We start from the raw sequence: 15,696 nt of genomic DNA on the forward strand, positions 1-15,696 counted from the left end.
GAAGGATCTTGTTGAGGCTTCTTTTGTGTTGGGGATTGAGATTCATAGAGATAGATCATGCCATACACTCAAGTTATCTCAAAATTCTTACATTGATAGAGTCTTAGAGAGATTCAATATGCAAAATTGTAAACCTATAGATGTTCCAGTTGTCAAAGGTGACAAATTCAACAAGGACCAATGTCCTAAGAATGAGATTGAGTGAGCGGAGATGAACGACAAATCTTTTGGGAGTGCTCTAGGCAACCTCATGTATGCTCAGGTATGCACTAGACCCAATATTGCTTTCATAGTTGGCGTTCTTGGTAGATACCAGTCAAACCCTATGAATGATCACTAGATAGTTGCTATGAAGGTGATGAAGTACTTGTAAGAGACTAAGGAGTATATGCTCGTGTATAGGAGAGTTGACAACTTAGAGGTTGTGGGGTGCACGGATTCAAATCTTGGTGGGTGCCTTGATGATAGGAGATTGGCTTTTGGATACATCTTTATGTTGGTTAAGGGTGCGATATTGTGGAAGAGTAAGAAACATAATTAATTTTGCTCACGTGGAAGAATGTTAGAATTTTTCCATATATTCTTATGGGTCACAATTAATTATAATATTTTATTTTATAAAAAAAGGACTAATATTATGATCCATTTAATGATACTTAAGTCTACTAATAATATGATTAATTATTTACAGGTTTTGGACACCTAATTTTGATCAGTGTGGGAAAATAATGTGAGCTTAACCATTGAGCCCATAATGGGAGGTACTTAAGGTTAATAAAAACAAGGCTAGGACTCTTTGTCATCGTGTTATTAATTGTTTTCTAGAGTTTATCGCATTGAAAACTCTAGAATTAAAAATTGTGATCAAGCAAAGAAAAACTTAACTTTTGGACTTTTACCGGTTGCATTACTTATAAGTTGTTCTCATTTTCTTGACCATATTTTCATCAAATAAGTGTTATGTTAATGTTCTAAACTTATAAATTTGTTCTTGGTAAATTTATTTGTCTTCGGTAACAACTCACGAGTCAGTCATGAAAAGAAATTATGAAATAAATGTGCACCAAAGCGGCAGGTACCATGGCATCTATCCCATTACCCTGTAGACAAGGCTATTCATGCCTTTTTAAACGAGCAAACCCTTGATGACAAGGCTACCCCACTACTCTGTAAATAAACACATCTAAATTTTCGCTCTTTTGATCATTCCTTCCTAAACTTTTTCTGCTATTAAAAACTTGATTCAACTCTGTTTATTTTTTCAAGTCGGCAAAACTAAAGTTCTCACAAAACTGGATTTCAACTTTTGTCAACACCAAAAAAGGACAAAATCATAAACGACAGAAGTATCACCTTTCCCATTTTGAATTCATATTTTCAAAGGACTGAAAGGAGCACTAAGAGGAGTAAATGAACAATTCCAGGAAAAACACATGCAGTGCAACAATCTAACATGAAGCAAACAACGGAAATTAACGATGAAAGATCACATGGTTAATATCTCTTGGGTGACCCCTAGAATATAATCAATTTATTAAAAATAAGTGTCATGACATTAAAATGCAGAAAGTGAGGTTTCTTATCCCAAATGTTGCTAAAATCTACACACAAAAAAAGGTCCTTTTTTTGTTCTTTAGCTACTCCCTGTTAATTTGGTTTTTTTAAAGAATATTAAGTTTTGCCCTTTGGGTCTTGCTAACTCTAGGTGCCTAGTTAGGTTGTAATAAATTCAAAGTTCAATCAGAAATAGATTTTGTTAACGGATAAAATTTTGATGTATTTGGTGTTTTTTATTTTCGAAATATAAGTTAGTGACGATTATTAAGGTCAAACTGTAATTTTAATCTAAGAACAATAAAAAAAAAAAACCTAATATTTTTAAGTTAATTTGTTATGACTAACAAACTCATCCGTAAATGAATAAAATTAATAAATAAGTATGTTATGGGTAGTTCGGCAGTCATGTTCAAGCACAGCAACACAGTATTATGTATTTTTTGTTTGTGTTTGTCTTAGGCTTGAAAAAACAACATGACCCCATGATGTCTTTCTTTCACTACTCTATGCCTAACTCTGAAGTAGAAGCAAAGAAAACAGAATATAAATGGACCTAACCAACCAAACCAATGATCCTCAAATATTACTTACACCCTCCATCTCCAAAATTCTTCTCATCCATTCCAACAATGGATTTCAGCTCCACCGTCGACACTTCTCGTCCTTTCACCTCCGTCAAAGAAGCCGTCGCCATATTTGGCGAACGCCTTCTCCTCGGAGAAATCTACTCTCCAATAAAGAGAGAATCATCATGGAGGCTGTCATCACCATCACCATCACCTTCATCAAGACCAATGAAAACTGATGAAGAGAATAACAACAATAACAATGGCCAGCTTGCTGATATAATAAAGAAGCTGGAGGCGGAGCTTGAGCAAACAAAGGTGGAGCTGAAGCTGTTGAAGGAAAGAGGGAGCGAAACGGAGGTGGCATTGGCAACGCTCAACGCAGAGCTTCACAAGAACATGTCCAAGTTGGCTCAGGCCGAGGCCACGGCGGCGGGGAAGGCGGCGACAACAAAGACGGTGAGGTTTGAGATCAGCGAAGATAGAAAGGATGGAACAGTAGAGAAGAAAAAAGAGTCACAAAGTTTGTCTCACATGCTGAGTCTTGGAGAAAAAGATCATCTTTTCGGAGGGAAAAAGGGCAAAAAACAGAAACAGAAACAGAAACCTATCATCCCTCTCGTGGGGGATTTGTTTTTCAAGAGAAAATCATCTTCTACAACTAGTCACCATAATCCTCTTTACGCTTCTCCTTTTTAATCTATGTATGTGTTGTTTCTGCTATGTGTGTCTTTCTTTTTTTCGTGGCCTTGGGTTCGGATTATGTCTTCTATTGTTTGTAAAAAATTTAAGTTGGTATGTATCTAGTATCCACGTAAAATCCATGGTTTATATTTTTTCTGGCTTTATATACTGCACTTACTATAAAGAATTTAGTTAATTTAAGTAATAATATTAAACTTAACAACATTAACTTTATTTTCTCAAGTAACTAGCCCATCCTACCACCACAGTTGTATAAAAATAAATACTAAAAATTTAAAATGGTAACTGAGAGATAATTTATGTATTGAAAGGTGATAATCCTTTCTTTTGTTTTTGGTTTTGTTTCGTCATGTGATAATCAATTTAAAATGAAAATAAAATAAAGTCCAAGGTATTTTTAAGTTGCCCCATAGAAAATTTCTATTTTCACTACCATTTTTTAAAAAATAGTAGGTATACAAAAGTTTCCCACATTTTTCTCACCACTCTTTCCCCTTCCCCCATTCTTCTCACCACTCTTTCCCCTTCCCCTTCCCCTTGCATTTTTTTTTTGGTTTTTTTTTATATACAATAGAAGTACAATTCCATTGTATTTTGGGTTGAGAATTACTACCGAATCATACTTCCTTGTGATTTTTGTTTTGTTTTAAAAAACACCACAGTAGAAATATGATTTTGTTGTGATTTTCAACTCAAAATACAATGAAAGTATAATTTTATTGTGTTATTGAGTGAATAACACAATTGAATAATACTTTCATTATGTTGATTAACAAAACAAAATCATTATTCCATTATACAGTGAAGGAAACAATAAAATTACAAAATAAAATCATAATTTTATTGTGTTATATGTGTGGGTGATAAAAATGCACGACAAAATCGTATTTACATTGTATAATTGGAGGTTGAAAAAAAAATACACAACAAAAACATAATTTCGTTGTGATGAAAACATACTTCCATTATATATATTTTTCATCCTCAATTGCACAATGCATCCACCTAGGTAATGTTATAAGCAATAGTGACTTTCAGGTTATTAGCACGACGCTCTAACTAACTGAGCTAATAGGTCAATTATATTATAAAATAAATAATGTTCTTATATATAACACTAAAACTTCTAATGTATATTTCATGTGCATGTAAATTGAAATAATAAATTTTGTAACAATTAATTTTGATATAACTCATACGAATTATTTAATCCGTATATTTTTTATAAATAAAAAAATATTTACTATTAAAAAATAATGTATTAATAAATTAAAATATATATATTTAAAAAAAAATTAAAAAAAATACTTACGGATCACGTAATTCGTATGAGTTAACTTATATAAATTTTGTGATCCGTATGACTTTTACGGATCACGTAATCCATATAAGGTATACAGATTATGTAATCTGTAAAAACAAAAAACACTTAAGGAAACTTTGAAATTTTGATTTAATGTTGGGTGCAGAAGCAATTTTTCTGGTGCATCTAACAAAGCCCCCCAAGGAGGCAGCGAAAAGTTTGGGCTTAGATAAAAGGCCCAGTATGAAGAGACGTGATGTATTTTAAGAATCATAAAAAAAATCATTTTTATGTGTTGTTTATTTTTGGATTTATTATACACAACACGAGCATTTGTTTCAATTCCAAATCAAAGAGGTCGAAGAAAAACAAGAGCAAATTGGGATCGAAGAATTTGAAGAACACCACAAGCAAGATGCATGTTGTTGTGGTGCTCAACACGCAATCCTACTGCAGAGGCCTAGAACCTCCTTCATCTTCTCCTTCCGTCGTTTCCAACAAGGTAGGTTTCTTTTCTTTTATTCTCTTTTGGGAAAATAATAATAATCGATTATAATTTCCTTTGCTTCGAATCGCAGGGAACAAGGACTTTGAGTTTCAGGAGGCTGCTGCTGCGTCCTTCTCTTGGGATTCATTTATCGCGTAGCTTTGGTTAGTAGTTACCCTCAAACTTGTTTCAATACATAACACGCAAATGCTTCCCCTATGACATGCTTGCTCCTTTAATTCCAATTGGGAAACTGAATCTCATCTTCTACAGCTTTAAAGTGTGTTGTTACTCCGAACCCAGCTGTGGAATTGCCATTAACTGCTGAAAATGTAGAAAGTGTATTGGATGAAATTCGACCCTATCTCATTGCAGACGGTGGGAATGTGGCTTTACATCAAATTGATGGCAATGTTGTGCGCTTGAAGCTACAGGGCGCATGTGGTTCCTGTCCAAGTTCTGTTACCACCATGAAAATGGGCATTGAGCGTCGGTTAATGGAGAAGATCCCTGAAATTGTGGCAGTTGAACCAATTGCTGATGAAGAAACTGGTCTTGAGCTCAATGAAGATAATATAGAGAAGGTTACTTTTGTCTTTCATTATTAATATGCAAGCATATAGTATAGTGATTGAGTGGACTTAATTGAACAAATAGGATGAAAAAGATATAATTTTTAATTATATACACTGTTTATTTGATGGAAAGGGATTTCTGATTAACTACTAGCTGTTAATATGAGGTTTAGACCTCAATATCAAGTAGAAGAAAGATGCTTTATCCCATTAGGTTGTTAAACTGTAAATGTTGTTCTTCATTTGTTATATGCATAGGATTGTTGTGGTTTTATCTGCCCATAAATGGGACAAAAATGGACTTTATTTTGTCCTTTTAAGTCATTATATCAAGAATAACATCATTCTCAGCTAGCTTAATTACTATTGTCATTGCTGATTGCAGGACTTGTTCAGTTCTTGTCTGAATGAATCACGTTTGTCTAAAATTTCTGTAACATTAGTATGACTATAAAATGTTGAGTTTAATATTCATGAACTGTTTCAGGTTCTTGAGGAAATGAGACCCTACTTGGTTGGGGCTGCTGATGGAACTCTTGAATTGGTGGCCATTGATGAGCCAATTGTGAAGGTCCGAATCACAGGTCCTGCTGCTAGTGTCCTGACTGTGCGTGTAGCTGTTACACAAAAGTTGCGAGAAAAAATACCTGCCATAGCAGCAGTTCAGCTTTTATGATAGTTTAGTTCAAAACAAGAATAGAACTATCATGGCATTCTTGTCATTTTTCATGTACAACAACACTAATGGAAATAATGTGTTGCATGTGATGTATAGTATATGTGGCCGCATGATTTTTTTTTTAATTCTTAAATGCTCTTACAGGGGAAGAAGATGTTATGTTTCTCAGTAATTTTAAAAGAACGTATTATTTTTGTATTTGCACCATGTTTTTCATTGACCCGATTTAAGGAAACTAGTACATATGCATATAATCCTGAATATAGTGTCGCAGGTACCGCATTATGAACACCTTGATAAAGGTCCTGTCGCAATTCACACATGATTTCCTTGATAAAGGACCTGTAGATTGTCGACCTCATAGTTTGCTACAAATAAAAGAATTTTAACCGAGCTCGGCAACATTTTGGTCCTTTTTAAAAATCTATATTTTCTGTTTAACAATCAAGTGGCTAAATATCTATTATTTAGGTTTAAGTGAGATTTTTCTTTTCTTTTTATAGTATCGTTAGTTTTGTTTTTCCCCTTATGAGTATATCCTTGATTCAAAATGGAGTGTGCTGACTGCTGAGTCAGTTACACAGTTCGTTAGTTCCACCCTATTCCCGGTTCCCGGCTTATTACACTAAAACAGAATAATTGGTTCAAATACAGAAGTGCAAGGAGAAAATAAACTCAAAAATTGGGAAGGATATTCGTTGATCAAGCTATCACTGAGAAATTAAGAATGGTATGAATTTATGAAAAGAAAAAAGTAATATTGCCCACGGACCGTAATTAAGTTGCACTGCATTTTTCGCGATTACTTGATACCAAACTTAATTCCCTGTTCTTCAGTCTACTACTATCTCCATCTACCTAAACTAAGTCATTGACCTCTTTCATAAGCACAATTCAACTGGATCTCGAGAATCAATTTTATTTATTCAGAACAATCATTTTGTAATGCCGTCATGATATGTTTTGCTAATTTTCTGCACAGCTGAGTAAGAAGCATCATTTGGCAATGTGTGTATTAAGTACAAAAACACTAGCATAATTACTTGACAATGCTTAATTAATATTTTTTTATCAATAAATATTAATTGTTAATTTATCAATTTTTGTTAATAGAAGGATTTGAACCAACAATCTTCTCTCCCATCTCTTTACCACAAAATCAACCTCATAACCCCTTGACCACTAACTATTGTATCAGTTTTAAAAGACAATTGTGCAAAGTTTACGCAATAATGAGATTTTCCGGTTCAATGAGAATTGATTAGGGGCCTTTGTAAGATAAATCTTAAGTTTCATTGCAGCACGAATCGATATAGAAAAGGACAGAAAGAAATGAAATTGCAGCACGAATTGTTGTACATAACTGACCACCCATATTTTCCGCTAATTAACAATTTTATTTTCTTTTTTAATTAATAATTGAACCAATTAGATTAAAGCATGTGTTTCAACAAATTTTTCAAACGACCATATTTCGTACCATTTAGCATTTACTCAAAGAAACTGTGAAGTGCGTTACTTGATGTTATCTATAATACAACCAAACAGAATGCCGCATTCAATGTCCCAAAAAGATGCATCTGCTGGATGCCTTAAAATAATGGGCTTCTCATAGCTAAACATATTACATCAAAATTGCAGTTATATTTCAGCTAAAGATTTTGGAAAGACAAATGTGAGGTGTGGAAAACAAAACAAGCAATCCATAAAACCAGAGAAAGAAACTCACTCCTCCGTTGCCCTTCCTTTCGGTTTACAGAGCTATCTATTTAAGAATTGAGGAACAAAATTGGTGATGAAGTTGCAAGCTACCTTCCTAGACGTTTTGTCCGCCTATCACATGCACGTATGTCCATGTTTATATTAATGACAATAAAGTTTAATCAGTTTATCAGCACCAGCCGTAAATAACCATGGCTGTCTCGGGTGAAATTTACAGTCCAGTATCCCTGCAACGCAGACAAATTCCAAGTATTTAATAATTATTTTCAAATGCATTGTCAAATAAGAATAATATGTATAATGGAAAAGTAAAATGACAAGGGCAAATACATCAAAGACATTCTCAAGGTTGGTTGATCAAATAACGGTAATCATGTTAACAAATTACATCTACAAAGACCACATGGTGTAAAGGTGAACTCTAACTTATCCATGACGGCAGATTCATTTAATAGGAAGGTTGGTCTAATCATTAACATGTTATGTATATTTTTCCTTTCATTGGCTATGCTAATGAATCAATCATCTAAACACCAACCTTTAAGGACAGAGATAAATGAGCACCAAAGCAGCAAGTAGCATCACGTCTATCCCATTCCTCTGTAGACAAGACTATGTCCGTATAAACAAATCCTACATTTTGGATCTTTTGATCCTACTAACTACCATCGTAAACTGATTTTATAGTTAAACTTCAAATGCTTGACTGGTTTTTTTCCTTTGTAGACAAGGCTATGTCAATATAAACAAATCCAACATCTTGACCATTTGATCCTACTATCCTTAAGGGATTTGATAGGTAAAACGCTTGACTCATTCATTTTTTAAGTTGAGCTGAACTAAAATTTGCACAAAATTAGATCTCAACATTTATCAACACCAATATATGACATCATAACAGCTGAAGTCTCACCTCTCCCATTTGAATTGGTATGACCTCGTAGAATTTCTAAAGGAACAATAAGAGGATTTTGATTGAGATCAGAATAAACCATTCCATGAAAAACATATGCAGTGCAGTCATCTGAACATGAAGCAAATAGGGGATACGAGCGATGAAAGATGACATTGTTGATATCTTTTGGGTGACACCTGCAATGTAATCAAATTATTAAAATATTCAAGGTCATGACATTAAAATACAGAAAATGAGGTTTCTTACCAAATTGTTGTCAAATAACTAATAGCTCATTAACCAATAATATACAAACAGACCATAGTTATTTTTTATGTTCTCTATTCCCTGTTTGTTTAGTCTTTTAAAAGAATGAAGTTTAGTCCCTATATATTATGTAAATAAATTCAAAAGTTCAATCAATAACATGCTGTAGAACTTAACAGGAACCGCAATTTTCAACTTAACTACCGATATAAGGGACAAAAACGAAATCAAACTAAGATTTTTAATACAATAAAAAACTATTTCTATTTTTTTTTTTTTCAGCAAAAATAGTAATTATATTAATTGAGTACCAGGGGTACTAAAAGATACAATATAATAATCAGTGTTAGGCTCGAGATTAAAATAGATCTCTGAACCAGCAACTGATAAAGAGTTACAAGCTACATAAACTATTTCTATAATATAATATCAACACAAGTTAACGCATTCAACTGCATAGCTAATTTTCTAACGAGCAGATGCATGTGTTAAGAAGAAGGGATCTATTACTAAAGTGTATTCCAGAGGGAATAAGAAGATAGCCAACCCAACTGACCCATATATAAATTAGTTTACATGGGTCAGTTAGGTAGTTAGGAATTAATTGCTATAAACAGAAATGTCGATACTGCAGCGGTATAGTTTTTGGGAAACCTCAATGTGTAAGAGAGGACTGAGACTGGAATTCTCAGTAGTCATTACAAAATAACAGTTTTTTTCCCTCTCTAACCTTCTCTCTGCCTGTCTGATTTTTTTTAATTCTGGTACAAGTTGTATCAACTGGTATCAAAGCAAGGTCGTCGGTGTCTCAAAAAGGACTACATATGTAAGGTTCTGACCACTGGAGTGTTCTGACCATACAAAATATTGGTAAATGACAAAAATAACAAGGAATAGTTTAACAAAACATATAGAACCTCCCACAGGTCTCTCTTTTCATCAATCAACTTCTTATTGTTTATGCCCTAAGGAAAATAATTTCCTCTTCCATTCAGAGAGGTCTATAGCTCATACTGTATAGTATAATCTGCATTAGTGAGCAGAGAACCCACTCTGACACAAAAGAATGTAACGAGTTTGACATTGCTTTCAATTAGCAGATAAATACTAAGACTTACTTAAGAATTTTATACGGTTTAGATGAAAGGTCCATGTCAAACCAACACATCTTCCCCTCTTTGCTACCGACAATTAAATTATCACCTGCATGCAATGTGTACCGAAACAATTATGATGAATAATGTTCTGTATTAATGAGTAGAAGAGAAACAGATTACAATATAATTTTCATAATAACAATAACCATATACCTCCAGGATGAACTGCAATGGATGAAGCTTCACGAAGCCCAGTATCAAGCTTTTTTATGATCTTGGTCTTCAATAAATCATACACACGAACACTCTTTTTGGTACATACAAAGAAGATGGAACGGGATGGATGGAAGGTTGACCTAACAGCAAGTCCATGTAATTTGAATGGAAGTTTTTGCGTAAGCTTTTTGGATAACTGGTGTATCAGAACTGCTCTTGATTCACGTAAAGATATTGTCAAGGAAAAACGCACAGCCCAACCCCCAGTTTAACATCTTATACCTTTAAGTTTCATTTCATCCACTTAAGATAACAAATCAGCTAAAAAGTTGGCATTCAAGAACTAGTTTAGTACAGTTTGTTTTCAGTAAGTTCCACGGGTAAAGTACCCACAAACTGAACACGGCCATTAATGGCACATGACATGGAACGGATTGAATGACATGACAAATAACATCTAAAGCCTAAATGGTTATATTTATGAACATGTCAAAAGCCAGCCATGCCTTGTGCTGTGTTGAACAAAATAAGACAAACGTCAAGGTTTATTGCAGTAATATGGATGCAATGAAAGCATGTGCACATTTATGGGCATACACCCAAAAAGAAGCAAATAAATTTCAAAAGTATACCAAAAAAATCTTTAAAAGATTCATAAACAATCATCACTGAGACAATGTAATCATTGTTGTCAAGAAATAAACAAATGAATAATGAGGTATGCATCAATTGCCCAGAGGAAACACTCAAAGGATATCTGCCGGCATCACTGTCGAAAAGTAGTCACCTTTCCGGTGCCATTCTACAGCAGTAACAGTCTGCATAAACACACCCACTAACGTTTAATAAGAAAACTTCAATCAACAAGCAAACCAAAAAGGAAATGGAAACAAATATGGAAATACCTTAAAGTGCCTTAACCTTAAACCCATATGTTTATCATCTTTAAGCCAGCTTACACTAGGTGCTTGGTTGCCTGCAAACACAAGCATAGTTAGAAAATAACAGAACCACCAGCATGGGACAGAAAAAATCATCAGCATTGACGCAAATAGCAAGTCAATATCCACCCATAGTGACTAGTTAGGTCTACATTTTGAACTGAATTTTTCCCCTTCAATTAAAAGTTTAGTTAGGAATTCAAAGGACAAATTGAGAGCTGGGATATCTCGGAGCCTTCTTTTGAATGTTTAGATTAGAACCAAAGAAGTGACAAGAACACTAACCAGAGTCATCCAATGCTGTAGATGAGTCAACCCAGAGAAGCTCCTTAATCTGTTTCTGCTCTTCGTCATCCCCCAAACAAGTGTTAAGTAGAAGTACATCTTGGCCCCTAAATCAAAGATTTACCATGGATTTATTTTCACAATCCAGCCATATATATTTTATAGAACAAAAAATATATGGACCTTTATAGAAAATAAAATTAGACTTACACAGAAACCGCCAGAAGATGAATATTGGGCAGAGGATTCCAAGCAACACAGCTAACAGATTCACCAACCTCCCACCGCCTAAGACATCTGCCAGTTTCAACCTCCCAGATACGGACAGTTCCATCACTTGAACCTTTGCAGATAACAGAAAATAAGGGACCCATCTCCATCCCACCTTAATTGAGACCGAAAGATATGCTATCAACATTCATACCTGAAGCCATCCATTGTCCTGAAGCTTCGAGTGAAATTGATGTAACAGCATCTTCATGGCCTTTATACTCGATATAGCATGTTGTGGGATAAGGCTTAAGCTCCTTTCGACTTGGAAGCTTTGGCTTTAAAGATTCAGGATCGATATTGAGCTAGAACACAGAAAGAAAAGTAAATGAATTATACCATTATATTGCTGACTTATATATATATATTTCACTCTGCAAGGAATTAAAAATTTTGCAACAAAAATAAAATCAGAAAATTAGTTCTTCAATACAGATATTTCACTCACACGTTTTTTCCGAACTCGAGGACATAAATACAAATCCAAACAACGTTCAAAGCAGTCTTTCATAGCATTCTCATATGCAGGAATGCTCCTCATAGATGCAAACCTGATCAAAAGCCATATTTATTAGTTCAACTGTATAAAATGGGGGCAGCAAAAATGTTTTCCCTGAAACACAGTACCTTTTAGGAATAAACTTAGGGCGGTCTTCCTCAAACATCAATTGATAAGAATTGACCTCTTCTTGGGTTGGAATGTACTCTAGAGGAGGATTATATGACTCATCATGGCCTAAGAAGCAAAGTTAAATTATTAACAATGAAGATACATCAAAGTCAAAGGAAAAACAAATATCATCTATTGGTAGATTTTGGAACTCCATAATTTTAAGTCACATTTAATACCAGGTAACTTCTGCTTTGGGGCAGGAATGTAAGCCAAATGATTTGCTCTTTCTGTTGAACCAGAATCATCTCCCCACAAGAGATATGGACCATCTTCCTCTTTTGGCTTGTCAAAAGTGATTAATCCCTGGCGGATTGCTCTAACATACTGTACAACCTGTAGAATCATGGAAGTGTATGAGTGATAAGAAAAACCAATTTGCTTTCATCATCTAGCCTGAATCATCTCCACACTAGTAAATGAAGGACTGGTTACCTTTTTAGCTTCCCACTTTGATGGAATAAACCTTCTTTTTGGTTCAGGTGCATTAGACAATGGATGTTTGGCGTCTTCCCATTTAAACCAGTCAACACCATCCTGGATATAAGAAAGGAGAGATGAAATTAAAAGGAACAAAACTATGCATACTAATTGTATTTAATATCATAGTCAAGATCAGTGGCCAAAGGGACCAAAAAAGGAATGGAAAGCAAATACTTACTGGATATGGATCAAAGTCAGAATGGGGTGCCCGATTCTTTAGCAGTCTACGGACAAGTTTGATTTCATCTTTTGTCAACTCAACTACCTCATCATTGTACTCATCATAGATCTTCCGCCTTAAATGTTTAATAATAATGCAGACAAATCAAAGATGTTTTCTAGAAGGAAGGTAACATTAATAAAACTAGCAAGAATATACCCCCCACAGAAGTATGTGTAAAAAAAATTGGTTCTTATTAAACTTTATGCCCTGATATTTCAATGAGAATTATTATTAGACTGAACTCTTTACAACAATAATAACTACAAAAACCAAATGTCACCTTTATGTTCTGTCCAAAATCAATTATTCAGTGAGTACATTTAATTATAAATTCTTTTTAATAGTTTTACCTGGAGTTGCTATCAATCTGCCTCTACCTCTCAAGTTATTGAACTATCCTACATGTGATCAACTCTTCTAACTGGTCAGCTAATTTTTAGAAATTTGATTTTGTATTTAGGAATTTTATCCTAATTAGGGATTTGGCTTTATCTTTCACATTTTTTTACATTTTTAGATTAGTGGTACCTTCTATTAGATTTAGTTAGTTTGGGTTTTTATCTTTTCAGATTTATTAGATTTTGTTGGTCTCTATATAAAATGTCAATGTAAACCTTGATCAAAGTTTTGGCATTTGAACAATAATGATTTCTATTCAAAAAGTATCTAAGATTTGAGTCAGAGGAACACTCCATCCTAGAGAAGCACTCTATGTTATTATTCAGGAGCACTTCCTCTAACATGTTTAAACAATCTTATGCATGATTCTACCTACGTTTCCACTATTGGTCTTTGGTAGACATATTTAGTGCGCATTTGGTGGAACTTGTTCAGAAGAAATAATGTGTATTTTTCCCAGCTTCTTCGTTGCTGTATTGAAAATTGTCCAGTTTACCTTATCTTATCTATTGTAAGTCTGTTTTTGCTTTGGAGATTAAAAAAAAACAGCATGTTAATTCAAATTTTAGGCTTCAACATTGTAGAAAACATGCCAAATGTAAGCATTCAAAGAAAACACTACGTACATACAGTAACATACTCTCTGTGTGCACTAAGTAGATGGATGGAAAGTTGTGCGTCAGCGTTTACAAGCATTATGAGAAGAAAAGAATGCAATAATGGAAATTGAAATGAAGAAAATAAGTAATGCAGGCAAATGAAACTAACCAATTCTTAGAATCATCAACACTTGCAAGAAATGAATCCAACTTGTCTTGCTTTTCCTTTTTCTTAATCTTTTTTGCCTTGATGTCGTATCCAATATGAGGCTCATCCTCATACCACTTCAATGGCACATCTCCAATGGTGTTTCGAGGAGCCACCTATGAAACGGACAAACAAAGTAAGCAAAACAAAACTCAGCTTCATAGAATGATGAGGAATCGTGTATACTAGAAGACGATGACCACCTCATCCTCGGAGGAATCACTCTCAGCTCCTTCCTGATGGAGATCAGAGCTCTCACTTCCACCGTCTTCATCATTGACAGTGTCCTGCAATGGTTGCTTCTAAGCATATTAGTTATGGCTACAACAACATAGTCCTTCTAGCTAAGCATGCTAGGTTATTTTATTAAGAACAAAAGTGAAGTGATGCACCTCATCTTCTGCAGATTCTACATCGCCGGAGCCACCATTCTCAGGTGAAGCATCTTCTAATTCCGATTCAGATTGAGAATCCAGCGAGTCAGAAGATTTGTCGTCGTCATCTGCTGAAGAGTCCTACAAACAGAATGTACGAGTTAGTATAGTTACAAAGTTGGGTGAATTCACAATCCCTTGAGGATAGAGTACCTCGTAATCAGAGTCGGAATCGGATACTGTTGGTGAAGGAACCGGAGCTCCGTCGTCTTCAACGTCGTTTTTGGTCATGGTGTTCTTCTTCCCTTTCATCTTCAAAATCAAAGGTAGGGAGAGTTAGGGTTTTGTTTGGAGGAGGGAAAGGGTTTTACTTGCCCACCCAGCCGCAATTTGATTTCTTATACTTTCGGCTTGTTTGCTAGGCCCAACAATCATCAACATACTGTTCCCTTACTCATTTTTAAAACCCTGTACTTCATGAAAAAAAAAAAAAAAAACTATACCCTATAGAATAACTATATGAATATGGATGAAAATGGTAAATTTAAACTATACAAATCACACACAAATTGTCAAAATTTCTAAAATATATATAACTTTCTTTTCCACTAAACACATCTCTTTTCTTGACGATAGTATTTAAGAAAAATATTTATTTTTAAATAATTAAAAATTCACATCTCTTTTTTGTCTTTTCATTCTTATTTTGACCTATGAACGAAATTCAATGAGAATGAAAAGGAAAACAAATTCTACATAAATCACGTGATTTGTTATCTTCTATCCTGGGCCAAGAACTCTTTAATATGTTTAGTTGTTAATCTTTTAGTTTGAGTGTGATTTGTTGTGCCCAGATGTTTTCTTTTTTTAACATCATGTATTTTTTAAAGTGTTGTGGAGTATTTTTTTAATGAAGGAACATTTGACAAAAAAAATATTTATTCTCCTTAAATAAAATTCAAAAATATAAGTATTTTATAAATGTTATTAAGGCTATAGTGAAAAATATATTTTTTATGAAATAAAACATAGTCTCATTTTGAATATAAATAACACCTAAATATATGAGAAAATAATTATATATTGGCAGTGTAAAAATTTATACACAAGTTATTAAAATACATCACTACTAGAAAAAGCATTTTTTACGACAGCGAAACGACATTGGTTCTGCA

At 34.0% G+C, this 15,696-nt stretch overlaps 3 protein-coding genes across 3 annotated transcripts; 2 read left to right on the top strand and 1 right to left on the bottom strand.

Annotated features, from left to right (window-relative positions):
- Positions 1 to 2,121: 2,121 nt before the first annotated feature.
- On the top strand, positions 2,122 to 2,971 carry LOC100811983 (WEB family protein At3g51220). The gene has a single exon (XM_003539344.5). It carries the CDS (start codon positions 2,127 to 2,129, stop codon positions 2,820 to 2,822), a length of 696 nt encoding a protein of 231 aa, XP_003539392.2. The 5' UTR covers positions 2,122 to 2,126; the 3' UTR covers positions 2,823 to 2,971.
- A 1,464-nt stretch (positions 2,972 to 4,435) lies between these two features.
- LOC100803112 (nifU-like protein 2, chloroplastic-like) lies at positions 4,436 to 6,325 on the top strand. Its single transcript, NM_001252910.3, has 4 exons — positions 4,436 to 4,633; positions 4,710 to 4,782; positions 4,892 to 5,202; positions 5,681 to 6,325. The coding sequence occupies exons 1-4, from the start codon at positions 4,547 to 4,549 to the stop codon at positions 5,867 to 5,869; spliced, it is 660 nt and encodes a 219-aa protein (NP_001239839.1). The 5' UTR covers positions 4,436 to 4,546; the 3' UTR covers positions 5,870 to 6,325.
- Positions 6,326 to 7,496: 1,171 nt separating this feature from the next.
- Positions 7,497 to 14,957, bottom strand: LOC100803648 (ribosome biogenesis protein BOP1 homolog). The gene is made up of 18 exons (XM_003540102.4): positions 14,735 to 14,957; positions 14,540 to 14,662; positions 14,351 to 14,434; positions 14,109 to 14,263; positions 12,897 to 13,014; positions 12,671 to 12,772; positions 12,415 to 12,571; positions 12,193 to 12,301; positions 12,014 to 12,116; positions 11,720 to 11,870; positions 11,506 to 11,638; positions 11,296 to 11,402; positions 10,975 to 11,045; positions 10,827 to 10,887; positions 10,067 to 10,294; positions 9,875 to 9,959; positions 8,508 to 8,686; positions 7,497 to 7,821 (listed from the first exon to the last, which is right to left on the bottom strand). Exons 1-18 carry the CDS (start codon positions 14,831 to 14,833, stop codon positions 7,736 to 7,738), a joined length of 2,151 nt encoding a protein of 716 aa, XP_003540150.1. The 5' UTR covers positions 14,834 to 14,957; the 3' UTR covers positions 7,497 to 7,735.
- Positions 14,958 to 15,696: the final 739 nt, after the last annotated feature.

The sequence above is a fragment of the Glycine max genome, chromosome 12 (genome assembly GCF_000004515.6).
Source record: "Glycine max cultivar Williams 82 chromosome 12, Glycine_max_v4.0, whole genome shotgun sequence".
NCBI classification, from domain to species: Eukaryota; Viridiplantae; Streptophyta; class Magnoliopsida; order Fabales; family Fabaceae; genus Glycine; species Glycine max.

Excerpts from the sequence above, each read along its gene's own strand:
- LOC100803112 (NM_001252910.3), top strand. The coding sequence starts at position 4,547 with ATGCATGTTGTTGTGGTGCTCAACACGCAATCCTACTGCAGAGGCCTA. Across the intron at positions 4,634-4,709 it reads CTTCCGTCGTTTCCAACAAG|GGAACAAGGACTTTGAGTTT; the intron begins GTAGGTTTCTTT and ends TTCGAATCGCAG. Across the intron at positions 4,783-4,891 it reads TCATTTATCGCGTAGCTTTG|CTTTAAAGTGTGTTGTTACT; the intron begins GTTAGTAGTTAC and ends CATCTTCTACAG.
- LOC100811983 (XM_003539344.5), top strand. The coding sequence starts at position 2,127 with ATGATCCTCAAATATTACTTACACCCTCCATCTCCAAAATTCTTCTCA.
- LOC100803648 (XM_003540102.4), bottom strand. The coding sequence starts at position 14,833 with ATGAAAGGGAAGAAGAACACCATGACCAAAAACGACGTTGAAGACGAC. Across the intron at positions 14,663-14,734 it reads ATTCCGACTCTGATTACGAG|GACTCTTCAGCAGATGACGA; the intron begins GTACTCTATCCT and ends TTCTGTTTGTAG. Across the intron at positions 11,046-11,295 it reads TACAGCATTGGATGACTCTG|GCAACCAAGCACCTAGTGTA; the intron begins GTTAGTGTTCTT and ends TTGTGTTTGCAG.